At 49.4% G+C, this 15490-nt stretch overlaps 3 protein-coding genes across 9 annotated transcripts in view; 1 reads left to right on the top strand and 2 right to left on the bottom strand.

The window, feature by feature from the left end:
- Positions 1 to 279: 279 nt before the first annotated feature.
- Positions 280 to 7411, bottom strand: VAMP1 (vesicle associated membrane protein 1). 2 transcript variants are annotated; one of them, XM_034787685.1, is made up of 5 exons: positions 7070 to 7410; positions 4219 to 4348; positions 3907 to 4065; positions 3001 to 3052; positions 280 to 2545 (listed from the first exon to the last, which is right to left on the bottom strand). In XM_034787685.1, coding segments are annotated over exons 1-5 (360 nt in total). In that variant the 5' UTR covers positions 7072 to 7410; the 3' UTR covers positions 280 to 2528. The 2 variants fall into 2 exon arrangements, with proteins under 2 accessions (XP_034643576.1, XP_034643567.1); XM_034787676.1 differs by having other exon boundaries at positions 280 to 3052; positions 7070 to 7411.
- Positions 7412 to 13246: 5835 nt separating this feature from the next.
- MRPL51 (mitochondrial ribosomal protein L51) lies at positions 13247 to 14854 on the bottom strand. Of its 2 annotated transcripts, none has more exons than XM_034787661.1 (4): positions 14760 to 14854; positions 14306 to 14399; positions 14077 to 14184; positions 13247 to 13849 (listed from the first exon to the last, which is right to left on the bottom strand). In XM_034787661.1, exons 2-4 carry the CDS (start codon positions 14388 to 14390, stop codon positions 13653 to 13655), a joined length of 390 nt encoding a protein of 129 aa, XP_034643552.1. In that variant the 5' UTR covers positions 14391 to 14399; positions 14760 to 14854; the 3' UTR covers positions 13247 to 13652. The 2 variants fall into 2 exon arrangements, with proteins under 2 accessions (XP_034643552.1, XP_034643560.1); XM_034787669.1 differs by having other exon boundaries at positions 14773 to 14813.
- A 76-nt stretch (positions 14855 to 14930) lies between these two features.
- The window catches only part of NCAPD2 (non-SMC condensin I complex subunit D2), a 78164-nt gene continuing 77604 nt past the window's right edge, over positions 14931 to 15490 (top strand). For 3 of the 5 annotated variants that reach the window (XR_004647878.1, XR_004647879.1, XM_034787647.1), the window contains exon 1: positions 14931 to 15288. Coding sequence is in view for 3 of the 5 variants with exons in the window: in XM_034787647.1 (XP_034643538.1) it covers positions 15153 to 15288 (136 nt within the window). In the remaining 2 variants the exon portion in view is untranslated. The remainder of the gene's footprint in view (positions 15289 to 15490) is intronic. The other 2 variants (XM_034787638.1, XM_034787631.1) reach the window with 2 other exon arrangements.

Raw genomic sequence — 15490 nt, 5'->3', positions numbered from 1 at the left:
TAGAGTTGTCACCTTTCCTCTCAAGGGCATACTTGAGATACAGTAAAATAGAATAACTCAGAACCAGCTATGCACTTAAGATCCAGAAGAGAACCACTGCCCTAGAGACAAGAGGTTCGTTTTCCCAACGCTGGAATTGCAGAAGGTGTATGACCTTCCCCCTTCTCACCCGCTGGAGCGGTTCAGGCTAGACATGAAGGAGTCAGCCCCCGCTCGCTCAGCCCCAGCAGTAGTCCAGGGCCACCTTTCCCCACCTATATGCAGACCAAGCAGACAAAGTAAGGGAGTGGAACTGTGTTTATTAGCATAGAGAGTTCAAAGTACATGAGGTGGGTGCTATACATGCCCAATGAGAAGGTTACAGTTGTGTTTAATAGAGAAAAGACACAAATCACACATGTGTGAGACAGCCACTGAAGCCACGTGGACAGGGAAGGAAGTTCCTTGCTTTAGGCTCAGAACGACAGGGGTGGGGAAATTTTTTTTGCCCACACACCAAGAACCAGAAAGAGGGGCACAACATACAAATCCCCAACAGAAAGATAAATGGAAGAAACAGCCCAGAGGCCTCAGCCCCGGAGGAACAGGAGGGATGGGGGAGGGCTTGTCCAAGAAAGGTTGAGCAATACCTGCTGGCTTGGGAGCCCTGCATCATCTTGCTTGCCCTCCCCACAAATTATGGCATCAGCACAATCAGGCCCTAGCTCCTCTTCAGCAGATGTACTTCTGTCCATCCATCTCCACAGCTCAATTCAACAGAGGATAGTGGGAAGCACTCAAAGAACAAGGGCCACTTCACTCCAGATCTTCAGTTTTGCCATCCCCAAGGTGGGGAGGGATGGGGAATTACAGGGATATGGACTCAGCGCAAATGAAATGCTGGTTCATGGAGATGAGCAAGCAAAACCCATACCCTTCCCAGAATGTCCTATTGCAAGAGAGTCTTTTCTTCCTTTACTAGCATTCCGTCTACCTTACACCCATGAAGCCCCACAGATGGCATCCCTCTTCCCAGCATCATTGGTCCTGCACATAAGTCCCAGTGCATTCTAATTCATAGCCAGGGCTCCCTGAACTGAGGAAGCCTTCCTTTTGGTGCAGAATACAGGGAGCATTGCTCCTTCTCCCTACACTCTTCCCTCAGTGGTTCTGTTTGAGAACAAAATACTCACAAGAGGTTCTGTAGGGACTTGCACACAAACTGTGCAGCTCATTTCATCCACAGAATTCACCACAACACTTCAAGGACTCAGAGGAGCGGTGTAGCTCTTTTCACAGATGGGAAAATGGGGGCACAAAAGAAGTGACTTACCCACAGTAGGTTATACAGTTTCACCTGCTCCCAACTCCCCACCTTCCCAGAAACCTTGGAGAGCCCAGTCTGGACTCAAAAGTCTAAACTAGAGTTTGTAGCATTCGCATATAGAGAAGTTTTAAGCTTGTGAACCAAGCAGATTTGCTGAGATCCAAGAGTTGCTAAATATTGAGTTCAAGACATTTTCCCAAAGCTCTTTCTCAGCGCAGAACTCTACTTTACTACCATTTTTTGTAACTCCTTGAGAATGAGGCTTTGGAGAAAGAACAGAGCAGAAGATGGGGACTTGCCCAGAAATACACACAGGATGCAGTTGCTCAGCTGACTATTTAAGCAACAGAGACTCCCCCCACCTGGGACTCCCCAACCCATGTCTCCCTTCACGCAACAGAAAGAGGCACACAGCTTGATGAAGCAAGAAAAATCCAGAATTCCCTCTCACTCCCTCTACCAGTCCTGTTCCCTCCACGCCCTGGACTTCCTCAGTAAAATGCATTCCAGTAGCTAACCAGGATGACATCCTGACAAGTCTGTACCTGTTACAGGAATACCAACCCCCGATATAACAATTGCTGTTGTCCTTGTGGTGTAGGAAAAAGGATCATCAACCCTTCCTGTTGCATTCTATGAAGCTGAGAGCTGCCACAACATGAGCAAGACACAACTCATCACTATTTGTGGGAAGCTGAAGGATAAGTGACCACCATAAACTAGTTTAGACTTCAGCAGTTAAAGGGAAACTCCACAAGAGCGGAGGCCAGATGCTCTCCTCTGAGGTGAGGCACTACTCTAATCAATTTCACATTGGAGTCCCCCTCCTGCTCTCTAGGATCATCACTGCCAGGGAAATGCTTTGAGGAAGCTCAAATTGCTGAAGTACACCCTTTAGGTACAGCTGTGATGAAGGTGACACCTAAGCCATGCCTCACTCAAATTCGGATTAAAAAAAAAAAAAAGTTACCCTCAAACATAAGAATGGAAGCAACATCTTCCCCCCCCTTACCCCCCCAAGTGAGCTGACCCTCCCTGAGGCTGCAGCAGATGTTGAAGGCGTTAAACCTAGGTCCAGGAGAGTTGCTTCAGAATCTTACACAGAAGACAAACAAAACCAACAAAAGAACTGAAGATGAAGCAGCCACATGGAGGGGGGAGTGTGGGCAAGGAAGGAGACAGGAAGAGGGGAAGGTGGACTGCAGACTGAAGGGTCACATTCTCAAGTACAAAAGTAAACTGGATACAGAATGCAACAGAAGGAAAAGAGAAAGGAGAAAACAAGAGGGCAAGTTATACCAAGGTCCCCACAGTAGGCAATTGAGGCCTACAAACCCCCAGCCAAGTTAGGGACTTCCCAACCCTTCCACTCCCATGCCTTTCACACTTGGGGGAAGAACTCCTCTGTCCCAGTAGAGGGAAGGTCCCATTTCCCCCCAAATGGGAAGAGCTCTCAGATTGGGTCCTTTATATGCTATTTCGAACATACCATTTCCCTGTAGAGTTTCCCAGATACTCCACCCTTCACCAGGCATTTGGAAGGTACCTTTTCCCTTAACCAGAAGGCAGAAGCTACCACTTGAACATGCAGGGTACTCTCAGACCTTCAGTCCCTTAACCAAAAGGGAGACGGTGGCATTTTCCAAGACTTGGGGGCTCCCTGACCCTCCATTCAGATTCTATATGGTACTTACGTACAATCGCCACCATCACAATGGCACAGATCACTCCAAGCATGATCATCATCTGGGGAGAAAGATTATGAAGGGTTAATACTCTCAGAAGGGGTTATTATGTGGTTGAGCACTCCCAAGGCATCTCATCCACACCCTAGAGACAAGAAAGCTCAGGGTTCCAGTCCTTCCATACAGCATAGCCTGGTGCAAAATAGCATTTCCTCTTTCCAACCCCCAGTGTCACGAACCTGCTTCAACCAGCCAAGAGATGAATGTCCAGGTTGGGTCAGGAGTCTCCAAAGAAGGGGGAGCAGCAAGTCCTAATTAGCAGCACAGCAAGTTTTCTTCAAATCCTAGGCCATGGATGCAGTGCTGACCCAATTGATTCCCATCTCTAATCTTCTCCCCACCCCCACAATCAGTCCCTAAGGCCTTTCATGCAGAGTAGCGAGGAAGCAGCAGGGGTCCAGCGGAAGGCTGCACTCCACAACCCCTCAGGGAGGGTATGAAGAGATCCAGGTCATTCTCCTTCCTGTGTACCTTGCCTTCCAAAGAGGGCTTGGGGGAGCTTCATGCTGAAACCACAGCCCTAACGGTACAAAAGGCAACTGTCTTATAACCCCAGCTTCACTTTGATGCAGCCACAGATTACCTGTGCCTGCTGACGGGGAGTGGGGGAGAAGAGAGGGAGGGGCACAACCCCAGAAAAATTCAAGTCATACACCACTCCACTCCTGCCTTTGCCTCTCCATGCCTGGCTTGCTGGCCCAGCTGCTCGGCAGGGAGGGGCCCGGCCACATCATGTGACCCTGCATGTGCTGCCCCCCCCCCCCCCCCATGGCCTCTGGATGCAGCCAAAGGAGACACGGAACAACTTCAGATCTGGCCTCATTGGAAGGTAGATGAAAGGGTTGGGAGACTCACCTTACAGTTCTTCCACCAGTACTTCCTCTTTAGCTTTCCTGCACTAGTTTTAAACACTGAGGCACCAGCCTCAAGTGCCTCTGCCTTGCCATCCATCTCGGTAAGCCTTATGTCTCGATCCAGCACTTTCTCCACATTCACACTCATTATGCTCACCACCTGCAAAAAGAAGAAAAAAAAAAAAAGCATGTTACACTGGTACAGAGGGAGGCACAAAAGCAAAAACGGGATTCTAGTCTATCACACTAATCCTAGGCAATATGATAATACAAAATAATAATAAGAGACCAAGTTCATGAGACACTGACTTACCTCCTCCATCTGGGCCTGGGACTGCTGCAGCCGAAGGTTACTACTCATGTTGGGGGGAGGCCCAGGGGGACCCCCACCAAGAGCACCCCCTTCTGGGGCCCTGGGAGCAGATTGCTGAGCTGGATCAGACCTGATGAGACAAGGAGACATACCCAACAGAGGAAACAAAGTAATATGGGTCCATCTACGAACCTCAGATTTAAGAGAAAAGCAGAACTCAGGAGTCAAGTCCCAAACTAAAAAGCCAGGAGAAAGCTCAAGAACTGATACAGGATCTCAAACTGGGAGAGGATATGTAGTGAGGGCCCAGGGGGGGGGGGGGGGGGAAGGGGGAGAGGAGGGGCAGGATTGTCAATCCTGGGTCCAGCACTACTGAATATTTTCATTAATGATTTGGATAATATCATTGAAATTATGCTTATAAAATGCATGGATGACACCAAGCTGGGAGGAGTGGCAAGCACTTTGGAGGATAGGTTTAGAATTGAAAACGACTGTAAGAAATTGGGGAACTGGCTTGAATTTAACAAGATGAAATTCACTAAAAACAAGTGTGATGTAGTAGACTTCAGGCTTGACTACACTTGCAAGTTAGTGCGCAATAAAGGAGCCCTGTGCGCACTAGCACACTCCCCGTCCACATTGGGAAGGCACGTAGAGCGCTCTGACTCCGCAGCTAAAGCGCTCCTGGTACTCCACCTTGGCGAGAGGAATAACATTTGCTGCACCTTGGCTACAACACACGGTGTGAACAAGGTGTTGCATTACTCTGATCAGCCTCTGGAAACGTCTCATAATCCCCTTAAATCAAGTGGCCACTCTTGTCATTGTTTTGAACTCCTAGTAGGAATGCGGAAATGCCCTTTCAAAGCTCCGTTTCTGACAGCCTGCATGCACACCGCTACTATGGAATGCTGTGTGAGAGAGGGGCGGGAGGGAGGTCTGCTGCTGTCTGAACTTACAAGACAGCATGCCAACATGCTCTCAGCCCCACAAAAACCCACTCTCTCCCCCAACATACACACAACACACTCCACCCCACCCCCCTCATTTGAAAAGCATGCAGCAGCCACTTGCATGCTGGGATAGCTACCACAATGCACTCCTCTCTATGGCCATTGCAAGATCTGCTAATGTGGCCACGCCAGTGCACTGTCAGCGTGGACAGACTGCAGCACTTTCCCTACTGCGCTCTACAAAGGCTGGTTTAACTCAAAGTGCTCTACGTCTGCAAGTGTAGCCATGTCCTTAGTTCACAACTACAAGATGGAGAATAACTGGCTAGGTGGTAGTACTGCTGAAAAGGATCTGGGAGTTATAGTTGATCAGAAATTGAAAATGGGTCAACAATGAGATGCAGTTGCAAAAAAGGCTAATGTCATTCTGTGATATATTAACAGGAGTGTTGTATGTAAGACACAGGAGATAATTGTTCCGCTCTGCTCAGCACTGATGAGGCTTCAGCTGGAGTCCTGTGTCCAATTCTGGGCACAAGATGTGGACAAATTGGGGAGAGTCCAAAGGAGAGCAACAAAAAAAGGCAAGGTTTAAAAAACTTGACCTATATGGAAAGGTTAAAAAAAATGGGTATGTTTAGTCTTGAGAAGAAGAATAGTGAGGGGGAACCTGATAACAGGCTTCCAATATGTTAAGGGATATTAGAGGATTGTGATCAATTGTTCTACATGTCCACTGAAGGTAGGAAAAGTAGTAATGGGCTTCCTCTGCAGTAAGGGAGATTCAGGTTAGATATCAGGAAAACCTTTCTAACTATAAGGGTTAGAATAGGCTTTCAAGGGAGGTTGTGGAATTCCCCCATCACTGGAGGTTTTTAAAAACAGGTTGGACCTGATTTGTGTTTACTTCTCCCAGCCTCAGTGTAGGAGGCTGGACTTGACCTGGAGGTCCCTTCCAGACTTACATTTCTATGATTCTATGGCACATAGGTGTCTAATACCAGACAATAAATAAGGGTCAACTTTAAAGAAAAGAAACAGAAGCAAGGGAAGGGAATTGAGTCTAGCAGTAAACCTGCATATGTGCATGCAAGACTGGAATCCTGCCGCCCAAACTCAGGCAAGCCCCTACAGGGAGAGGAGAGCCTATTCCAAATGTCATTACGACATGGGCAAAGAGACTCTTACCTCCCTCTCCCCCCACGCACCTCTTACTTTCAGCTACTGGGAGCCAGAACCACCTGGTGCCTTGCCTGACAGGCACCACTGATGCGCGGGGGTGCACGGAGCAGGATCCCCGGACAGTCCCCTAGAACATGGAACTCCATGGCGGAGCCTCTTCCTATAAGACCCGCACAGCAAGAGACCCCCCCCCCCCGCCTCTGAGCCCTTGGGCGTGGACTGCAGGGGCCAGAGGGAAAGCTGCTGGGAGCGAGACACGACACACGAGCGCAGATGCTGCTGCTGCTGGTGGCCGGGCAGAGCAGGGCAGGCTGGCGTGATCACCGGCCGGAAAAGTGCAGACGCCGCTGTGCAGGGCAGGTCTGGCCACAGACGTTGATGGGAGCCAGGCAGAGGTGCAGGAAGGGCCATTTCGTGCCAGCCGAGACTCTCACCAATAGAGGTGGGGAAGCCAGTCCTGGGGCGGTGGGGAGCTGCCAGGAGCCGGGGAGAGGCGGCCGATACTGGCACGTAGGCTGCCCCTTCTCCCAAGGAGGTGGCGGGTACATCTTACGGGCCAGAGGAGCCTCCCCTCCCTGCAGACTGCTCAGCCCCAGACGAGACTGCAGCACGGCACAACGCCCAATCCCCGCTCGGGGGCCGCGGAGCCACAGCTGCGACAATGCGCGACTCGGCGCCGGAACCCTGGGGAGCGCGGAGCCCCCAATACTTACATGGCTCCGCTGGGCTGAGAACACGCGCTCCGCGTCTACCCGGCACCTGTCCTGCGCCTGCCTCGGGTTTTAGCTGTCGCGCCACTACGGCCCCCACCCTATAGTCTGGTGCTATTTGACCACGCCCACCATCGGCAAATCAACGCCGCCACGGCCACGCCCCCTCCTGTCTGCAATGTCCCTTCGCACCGTCAGCCAAGTGCTTCCCTAAGCGCCAGCCTAGGCACCCTGTAGGTCTGGCTGCTACCTCTCTACCCGCACAACCAAACAGCTATAGCCTAGCACCAGCCAACCGTCGTGTGACGGTCCTCCAACCCGTTGTACAGTGAGCTGCAGCCTCCGTTCCAGAACCCCCCCCCCCCCCCCACCGTGGACCTCTGCCCAATCAGAACGTTCGCTACCTGTTCCCTAAACCAATCACTGTACCTTCCTCCGGCCTCGCGCCACCGAGCTTTCAGGCCATGCCTACAACTCTTAAAGGGCGATTAACCCCCCCGGTGGGTATGGTCGTGGCGAGGAAGCCCCTCGGGGCCCTCTCCCTGCGGTCAGAGAAAGCTGCGCAGCGGGAGATAGATAATGGGTGTTTACACGGGAAAGAAGAGGGCCCCGGAAAGGGGAAAGAATCCCAGAAAATCCAGCCTGGAGCAGACGCAATCATTGCAGGGCCGAGCTGCAGACTGAGATAATCAAGACGTCATTATAACAGTGGAGTGTGATCGCATCAGACTGAAAAAAATAATCACCATGGCATCACAGCCGGATGTACCAACGTCACCACAGCGCAGCTCACACGTGGTTCAGCCCTGAAAGAAGTTGGGGCTAGGGACTGCCGCCCCACCCCCAATGCGGAGAACTGACTCTATGTTGCAGCTTCCCCTTCATGACTCAGAGACTCCACAGCGGCAGGTGACACTAGCCAAACTTCTGCCACACATCATTGCCTTCCCCTGTATTAGCCAGGATTGCTGGTGCAGGGCTCCAATGTGTTGATTCATTTGCCTCTCCAGTGGAGACAGCTATTAGGGGAGAGGCTGTTCTAGAGTTGATTTTGGCAGAAAGGGAAGAACTTGTTTTGAATTTGAAAGTGGAAAGCAGCTTGGGTGGAAGTGATCATGAAATGGTAGAGTTAATGAGTCTAAGAAATGGTAGGCATAGAATATCAGGGTTGGAAGGGACCTCAGGAGGTCATCTAGTCCAACTCCCTGCTCAAAGCAGGACCAATCCCCAGATTTTTGCCCCAGATCCCTAAATGCCGCCTTCAAGGATTGAACTCACAACCCTGGGTTTAGCAGGCCAATGCTCAAACCACTGAGCTATCCCCCCCCAAACAGCAAAATAAAGACAACGGCTTTCAAGAAGGCAGACTTTAGTAAACTCAGGGAGTTTGTAGGTAAGATCCCATGGGAAGTAAGTCTAAGAGGAAAAACAATTGAAGACAGTTGGTAGTTTTTCAAAGAGACATTATTAAGGGCACAAGAGCAAACTATCCCACTGTGGAGGAAAGATTGGAAGTATGGCAAGAGACCACCCTGGCTTACCCAGAAGAACTTCAATGATCTAAAAATCAAAAGAGTCCTACAAAAAGTGGAAACTAGGTCAAATTACAAAGGATGAATATACACAACACAAGTATGTAGAGAGAAAATTAAAAAGTCACAAAATGAGATCAAACTAGCTGGAGACATAAAGGGTAACAAGAAAACATTCTACAAATACATTAGAAGCAAGAGGAAGACCAAGCACAGGGTAGGCCCATCACTTGATGGGGGCAGTGGGGGAAATAACAGAAAGTGTGGAAATGGCAGAGGTGCTTAATGACTTGTTTCGGTTTTCACCAAGAAAGTTGATGATGAATGGACGTCTAACATAGTGAATGCTAATGAAAATGAGGTAGGATCAGAGGCTAAAATAGCGAAAGAACAAGTTAAAAATTACTTAAACAAGTTAGATGTCTTCAAGTCACCAGGGCCTGAGGAAATGCATCCTAGAATACTCAAGGAGCTGACTGAAGAGATATCTGAGCCATTAGCAATTATCTTTGAAAACTCATGGAAGATGGGATTCCAGAAGACTGGAAAAGGGCATATATAGTCCCAACCTATAAAAAGCTAAATAAGGACAACCGGGGGAATTACAGACCAGTCAGTTTAACTACTGTACCTGGAAAGATAATGGAGCAAATAATTAAACAATCAATTTGCAGTAAGATAGAATAGACGATAGTAAGGTGATAAGTAACAGCATGGATTTGTCAAGAACAAATCATGTCAAACCAACCTGATAGCTTTCTTTGACAGAGTAACAAGCCTTGTGGATGGGGGGAAGCGGTAGGTGTGATATATCTTGACTTTAGTAGGGCTTTTGATACTGTCTTGCATGACCATCTCAAACAAACTAGGGAAATACAACCTAGATGGAGCTACTATAAGGTTGGAAAAATGTTCCGAGTTATCAATGGTTCACAGTCAAACTGGAAAGGCATAATGAGTGGGGTCCCACAGGGATTAGTTCTGGGTCCGGTTCTGTTCAATATATTCATCAATGATTTAGATAATGGCAGAGAGAGTACATGTATAAAGTCTGAGGACGATACCAAGCTGGGAGGGGTTGAGAGTGCTTTGGAGGATAGGATTATAATTTAAAATGATCTGGACAAACTGGAAAAATGGTCTGAAGTAAATGGGATGAAATTCAATAAGAACAAATGCAAAGTACTCCACTTAGGAAGAAACGATCAGATGCACACATACAAAATGGGAAATGACTGCCTAGGAAGGAGTACTGCAGAAAGGGATCTGGGGGTCATACTGGACCACAAGCTAAATAAGAGTCAACAGTGTAACACTGTTGCAAAAAAAGCAAACATCATGCTGGGATGTATTAGTAAGAGTGCTGTAAGTAAGACATGAGAAGTAATTCTTCCGCTCTACTCTGCGCTGATTAGGCCTCAACTGGAGTATTATGTCCAGTTCTGGGCACCACATTTCAGAAAAGATGTGGAGAAATTGGAAAAAGTCCAGAGAAGAGCAACAAAAATTATTAAAGGTCTAGAAAACATCCTATGAGGGGAGATTGAAAAAATTGGGTTTGTTTAGTCTGGAGAAGAGAAGACTGAGAGGGGACATAACAGTTTTCAAGTACATGAAAGGTTGTTACAAGGAAGAGGGAGAAAATTTGTTCTTCTTAACCTCTGAGGATAGGACAAGCAGCAATGGGCTTCAATTGCAGCAAGGGAGGTTTAGGTTGGACATTTCCTCCAGGGCAGATTGGCAGAGGCCCTGGAGGTTTTTCGCCTTCCTCTGCAGGGTGGGGCACGGGTCACTTGCTGGAGGATTCTCTGCACCTTGAGGTCTTTAAACCACGATTTGAGGACTTCAATAACTCAGGCATAGGTTAGAGGTTTGTTACAAGAGTGGGTGGGTGAGATTCTGCCGCCTGCGTTGTGCAGGTCAGACTAGATGCTCATAATGGTCCCTTCTGACCTTAAAGTCTATGAGTCTACATTAGGAAAAACTTCCTGTCAGGGTGGTAAAGCACTGGAATAAATTGCCTAGGGAGGTTGTGGAATCTCCATCATTGGAGATTAAGAGCAGGTTAGACAAACACCTGTCAGGTATGGTCTAGATCAGTGGTCTTCAAACTTTTTTGATCGCGCACCCCATCAGTAAAAAAATTTTGAGCACGCACCCCCTGCTGCACCGAAGCAAAAAAAAAAAAAAAAAAAGCTGCTCAGACTCCCACACGAACTGCCGAAGCAAAACCCCACTTTGGAGACCACTGGTCTGGATAATACTTAGTCCTGCCATGAGTGCAGGGGACTGGACTCAAGGTCCTTTCTAGTCCTACGATTCTCCTTGGCATGCCACCTTGCTGTTCCACCTACTACTCACAAATTTTATCGGTTGTGTAGAGATTGTAGAAAAAAAAAAATCAGAAAAGCCTGAGTTGTGTCACAGAACTGAAAGCAGTCATGCTTTGGGAGGAGATATGTCCTTTATTTTACCTATTCCCTTTAAAAGATTGACTAACACTTAGTTTCACTAACATTCAATTTTGTCAAGAATTGTTTGGTGTTTACAGGGCTACGGTCCCACCAAAGTGGAAATCAAGATGGAACATTAACTGGGATGCCTCCAGATGATACAGATTTAAAAGACCCACATGAATAAGCCCCTGGAAGTACTTGCATTCATATTTCGTACAGCAGAATTTGATAGCTCAAGCATATGCCTTATAGGCTGAAGCAGCAGCAATGGTCAGAAACTCTAAAGCTTTGTCTATGCTAGCACTGGTGTGGAAAAAAACACCTCCCTCACCAACATAAGTTTCACTGACAAAAGTGCTGGTATGGACAGCGCTATGTCAGCAGGAGAGCTCTCTCCTGCTGGCATAGAGCGGTTACACAGGAGACCTTGGAGTGGTACAGCTGTAGCGGTACAGGTGTGCTGCTGTAAGGTCCGTAGTGTAGACATAACCTCTGGAGCACTCTGACAGGGTTTGTAGCCTCCATAGGAGCAGTGCTTTCAAGCTCTTCCATCAAGGCATGAAGGTACACAAGGTGGAGTAAGAGCCAAAGTTGTAGCCAGGTCTAAGGAGACAGCCCTCTGTCACCTGACTAGAGATCTATTGCTGACCCTCCTAGGGGCCAGAATTCTTCCATTATGTCCCTCTGCAGACAAAGGGCTCAGCAGTGTTCCATGTTGGGGTACAACCCAAGCAGCAAACGTTTCCAACTCCTGCCTCCCACTGGATCAGAATGGAAACTACTGGGTCTCTGCCAGGACACCAGCTAAAGCTTCCTCCAAGAGAGACTGCTACTTGTTTCAATTCCCCAGTCACAACGTCTATCCCATCACTGGAGGAAGGAGGGAAATTAACTCAGTTCTTCTGTCACAGCTCCCTTACTGAGGCTAACTCTTGATGCAATAACATCTCAATGCAACACTGCTTCTCCTGGGACACCACAGAACTCCCCATTCAGCTCTGTCTCTACACTGAGGCCTTGGTACATCAGGGGCTCCCCATAGCAGACATTTCAGCGAAGCCAACGAACTCCTGATGCTTCATTACAGGAGAACTGGTAAGACTCCATCCACAAGCAGACATGCCAAACCCACAAAAAAAACACAGAAAATGTGCTTGTTTTTGGCTTAATTGGCTTGTGAGCTGCTTGTTGGCTAGTTTTTGGCATGTAGCTTTTTGCTTTTTTTTCTGATCGGCTCCCGGCAAGCAGGGGCAAGAGGGGGAGGAAGCAAGGGCAAGGGGGTGGGAGAGAATCAGGGGTGCACAGCAGGCCCACCACAGTCCCAGACTGCACCCTGGGGGGAATCTAGTCACATAGAGTGTTGGGATTCTTAAGGATTGGCTTGTTTTGAAATAGGATTAGCTTGATTTTTGGCTTATTGTGAAAGTCAGGGTTATACTTAGTTTCAGCCCATCTCTAACTGTGAGAAATCAGAATGTGAACTAATGGGGGGCAGAGTACCATAGATCTGCCTACTGTAGATTTCTTACACCGGCCTCTGAAGGATCTGGTACTGGCCCCTGTATGAGACAGGGCACTTGACCCCAGCTCTGATCCAGTAGGGCTGTTCCTACAAAAGAGCCTGATGACAGCCTGACTTCAGGGAAAATTTCAAAAAGGGTTTATCTAAATTTCACCTGCTTAAGTTACATTAGTAACCTTTGGCTAAGAAAATTCACCTGTTTAGGGAGTATATTAAATACACCTCTACCTCGATATAACGCTGTCCTCGGGAGCCAAAAAATCTTACCGCATTATAGGTGAAACTGAGTTATATCGAATTTGCTTTGATCCATCGGCGTGCGCAGCCCAGCCCCTCCCCCCCGCAGCACTGCTTTACTGCGTTATATCCGAATTCATGTTATATCAGGTCGCCTTATATCGGGGTAGAGGTGTATAGAGTTTAAACACAGGAAGTAGTGTGAATTAAAAGGATTAATCATCCTTTAAAACACATTTCAATGCAACTTCAATTCTGGGTTGTTAAGGTAACTTCAGCATTACTCAAGTCACAATTTATTGGAGGGTTTTGAAGGACAGACAGATGACTAAACTGTGAGCTGTAGCAGATGGGGAATTAGTGGAGAAGGAGAATACAAAAGAGACTTGCAATTCTTTGGGAGAATTATAAAATGGAATCAAGGTTGTCCGAGTGCTGATAATTGAAAACATTTAATGTTTTGTGTCATTTCAATATTAAGATTGGTGTGACAAACTATGAAGCTGGAAACCAGATACTACAGGGAGGGGTTGCAATAGAGCAATATGGGGATCCAAACTAAAGGAAGCAGTAAGAAGAGAAATTTAAGGGTGGTGGTGGTGAAGGAATAATCAGGAAAGGTGTGCAAAGGGAGCTCAGGACTGGACAAGCAGGAGGGACTGTGGGTTGGAACTGAGCTTCAAGTGGGATCAGAGGTAGAAGGTGGTTGTAGAAGGGAAACTCAGTTTATTACGATTTTACAGCACCCCAATCTGTACACAGCTCCAGGTGCTAAACCTGTTACACCCAGGATGCCATTCCTTCCAGGAGGCACATGGCTGGCTCTCACAGGTCTGCTCCTAGCGGTGCTTTCCAGTGCGGTTGAAACGTCTGTACAGGAACCTGATCCTTTTGTTAAGGTTCTTGTAATCCTGATCAAACATTCGGTGACCTACAAATTGCTTCTTGCGGATGCATCTCTGTAGCTCATTTCCCCGCCAGCCTCGCAGCCACCTGGGCCCTGTGATCAAGTCCTTGGGGTGAACCTTGAAGTCTCCTGAGGAAGAAGGGGTAAGTGGGAAACAGATGCAGTAACAGGAAAACAAACCCAGGGTAGCAGAAAGGTTAGCCCCAGGTCCCATCAACCTCAATTCATTCTGACACCATTAAATTTTCCCCAGCCCCAGAGTAGGACTAACCTCTACTCTCCTGACCCCCCAGTTTGGAGTTCCAGTTACTTTCCCTTTGCCCATGATATCCTCAGACCCACCGTTGGTCACTTACCTAGAATTCCTATATTGTCATAGACCCCAAATAAAGCTCGTTTCTCTGTCCAGCGATCAACCTCTTTAGGTTCAGGGGGCAACTTCACATGGATCCAGCTAGAGACCCCTTGAAACAGAGAAGACAGCTGAAGAACGAGATTATCAGTAGAAGGACCTGACCCTGCAGGTCGCCCTTGCTTGGCCCGGAGGGCAATACAAGGTCTGGGTGCATACCCCGCCCCGCTCACCACAGTGGAGGCTCCTCGCGGTCTGGACCAGAGAGAGACTACGGCCGAAGAGGCCCCATCTTGCCAGCTGCAGCAGAGTCCCCATTGTCCCACCCTGCAAAGACAGAGCCCCGGTCACCGGAGCGGCCCCGACAGAGCCCGCGCAGCAAGGGCGGGACGACCGGGCATGCGCTCCCCGCTCCCTCCCCACAGGAACCACGGGGCACAAGCCAGGCAGGCCCGACTGGAGCGGGGGCCTTAGTAACAGCACGAGCCCCGCTGAGACACAGCCATCTTAACTGGCTGCTGCTTCCCAGAATGCACCGCTCCCTGCGCGGCCTGTCTTGGCGCACCCCAGTGTCCCTGCTCCCAGCCACGGGTCCAGACCAAACCAACCGTAGCTGCTGTCCCCGGACGCCCCCTCCCCCACACGCTGACTATGAACCCGGGCTCGAGAGATTCAGCCCCCCCTCACCGGCGCCACAGACCAGAGGTTGCGCGGCCGGGAACTGAGAGGTGGAAGGAGCCTCTAGTGTCTGATTGGTTGTTGTGTTCCAGCCGCCCTCTGATTGGCGCTGGTAACAAGGAGGCGGTTGTGATTCGAATGCGGGAGGAGTTGGCGCGAAACCTGCCGTTCAGAGACGGGTGGGCTTGCATGTGGGTAATTGGATGGAGGTGAAGAACGCGGTCTGTGCTGTGATTGGCTCCTTGGTGTTCCGAGGGCGCTGAAGCTAGTGATTGTAGCGTTTGCCTGCGCGCTTTGACTGTTTGGAGGAGGCGGACCGGCAGCGCTGGCAGGCCAGGCTCTTGGGTGGGGGGCTAGACCAGCGCCGCTCACGTCGTGGTCCTGTTCCCTGGCAGCCAGAAGATGCCGTCGTCGCCGTCGCTCCCCTGGGAATTCCACCTGCCCCTGTCCCCGGGCGATCTGCTCCGCAGCGGGGGCCCCGCGCAGTACGTGGTGCAGGAGGTGCTGTCTGTAGCCCAGGTTGCTGGGCAGCTGGCGGGTAAGAGGCGCGGCTCTGCCCCCCCCCCCTCCCCAGGCTATGCGGTTAATAGCGGTGCCGCCTCTCACGAGGTGATTGTGACTGGCAATTTTAGGGGTGTTTTTCCCGGTCTCGTGAAAACGGATTCTCCCTTATTCAAAATGGCCGCCATCTCCTATTGCTGTCAATGGGGCTGAAGCCAGCGAAATGGGCGCCATCTCCC

The sequence above is a fragment of the Trachemys scripta genome, chromosome 1, assembly GCF_013100865.1.
Source record: "Trachemys scripta elegans isolate TJP31775 chromosome 1, CAS_Tse_1.0, whole genome shotgun sequence".
NCBI lineage: Eukaryota > Metazoa > Chordata > Testudines > Emydidae > Trachemys > Trachemys scripta.
Note: the sequence above shows the minus strand (reverse complement) of the source record. Positions and strands in the feature narration are given on the sequence as shown.

Bases quoted from the DNA above. Each gene is read 5' to 3' on its own strand.
- MRPL51 (XM_034787661.1), bottom strand. From the start codon at position 14,390: ATGGGGACTCTGCTGCAGCTGGCAAGATGGGGCCTCTTCGGCCGTAGT. The intron at 14,185-14,305 runs GTGAGCGGGGCG...CTCTGTTTCAAG, and splicing joins CGCGAGGAGCCTCCACTGTG to GGGTCTCTAGCTGGATCCAT. The intron at 13,850-14,076 runs GTAAGTGACCAA...CTTCTTCCTCAG, and splicing joins TGACAATATAGGAATTCTAG to GAGACTTCAAGGTTCACCCC.
- VAMP1 (XM_034787676.1), bottom strand. The intron at 4,066-4,218 runs GTAAGTCAGTGT...TTCTTTTTGCAG, and splicing joins CCCAGGCCCAGATGGAGGAG to GTGGTGAGCATAATGAGTGT. The intron at 3,053-3,906 runs GTGAGTCTCCCA...CTTTCTCCCCAG, and splicing joins ACTGGTGGAAGAACTGTAAG to ATGATGATCATGCTTGGAGT.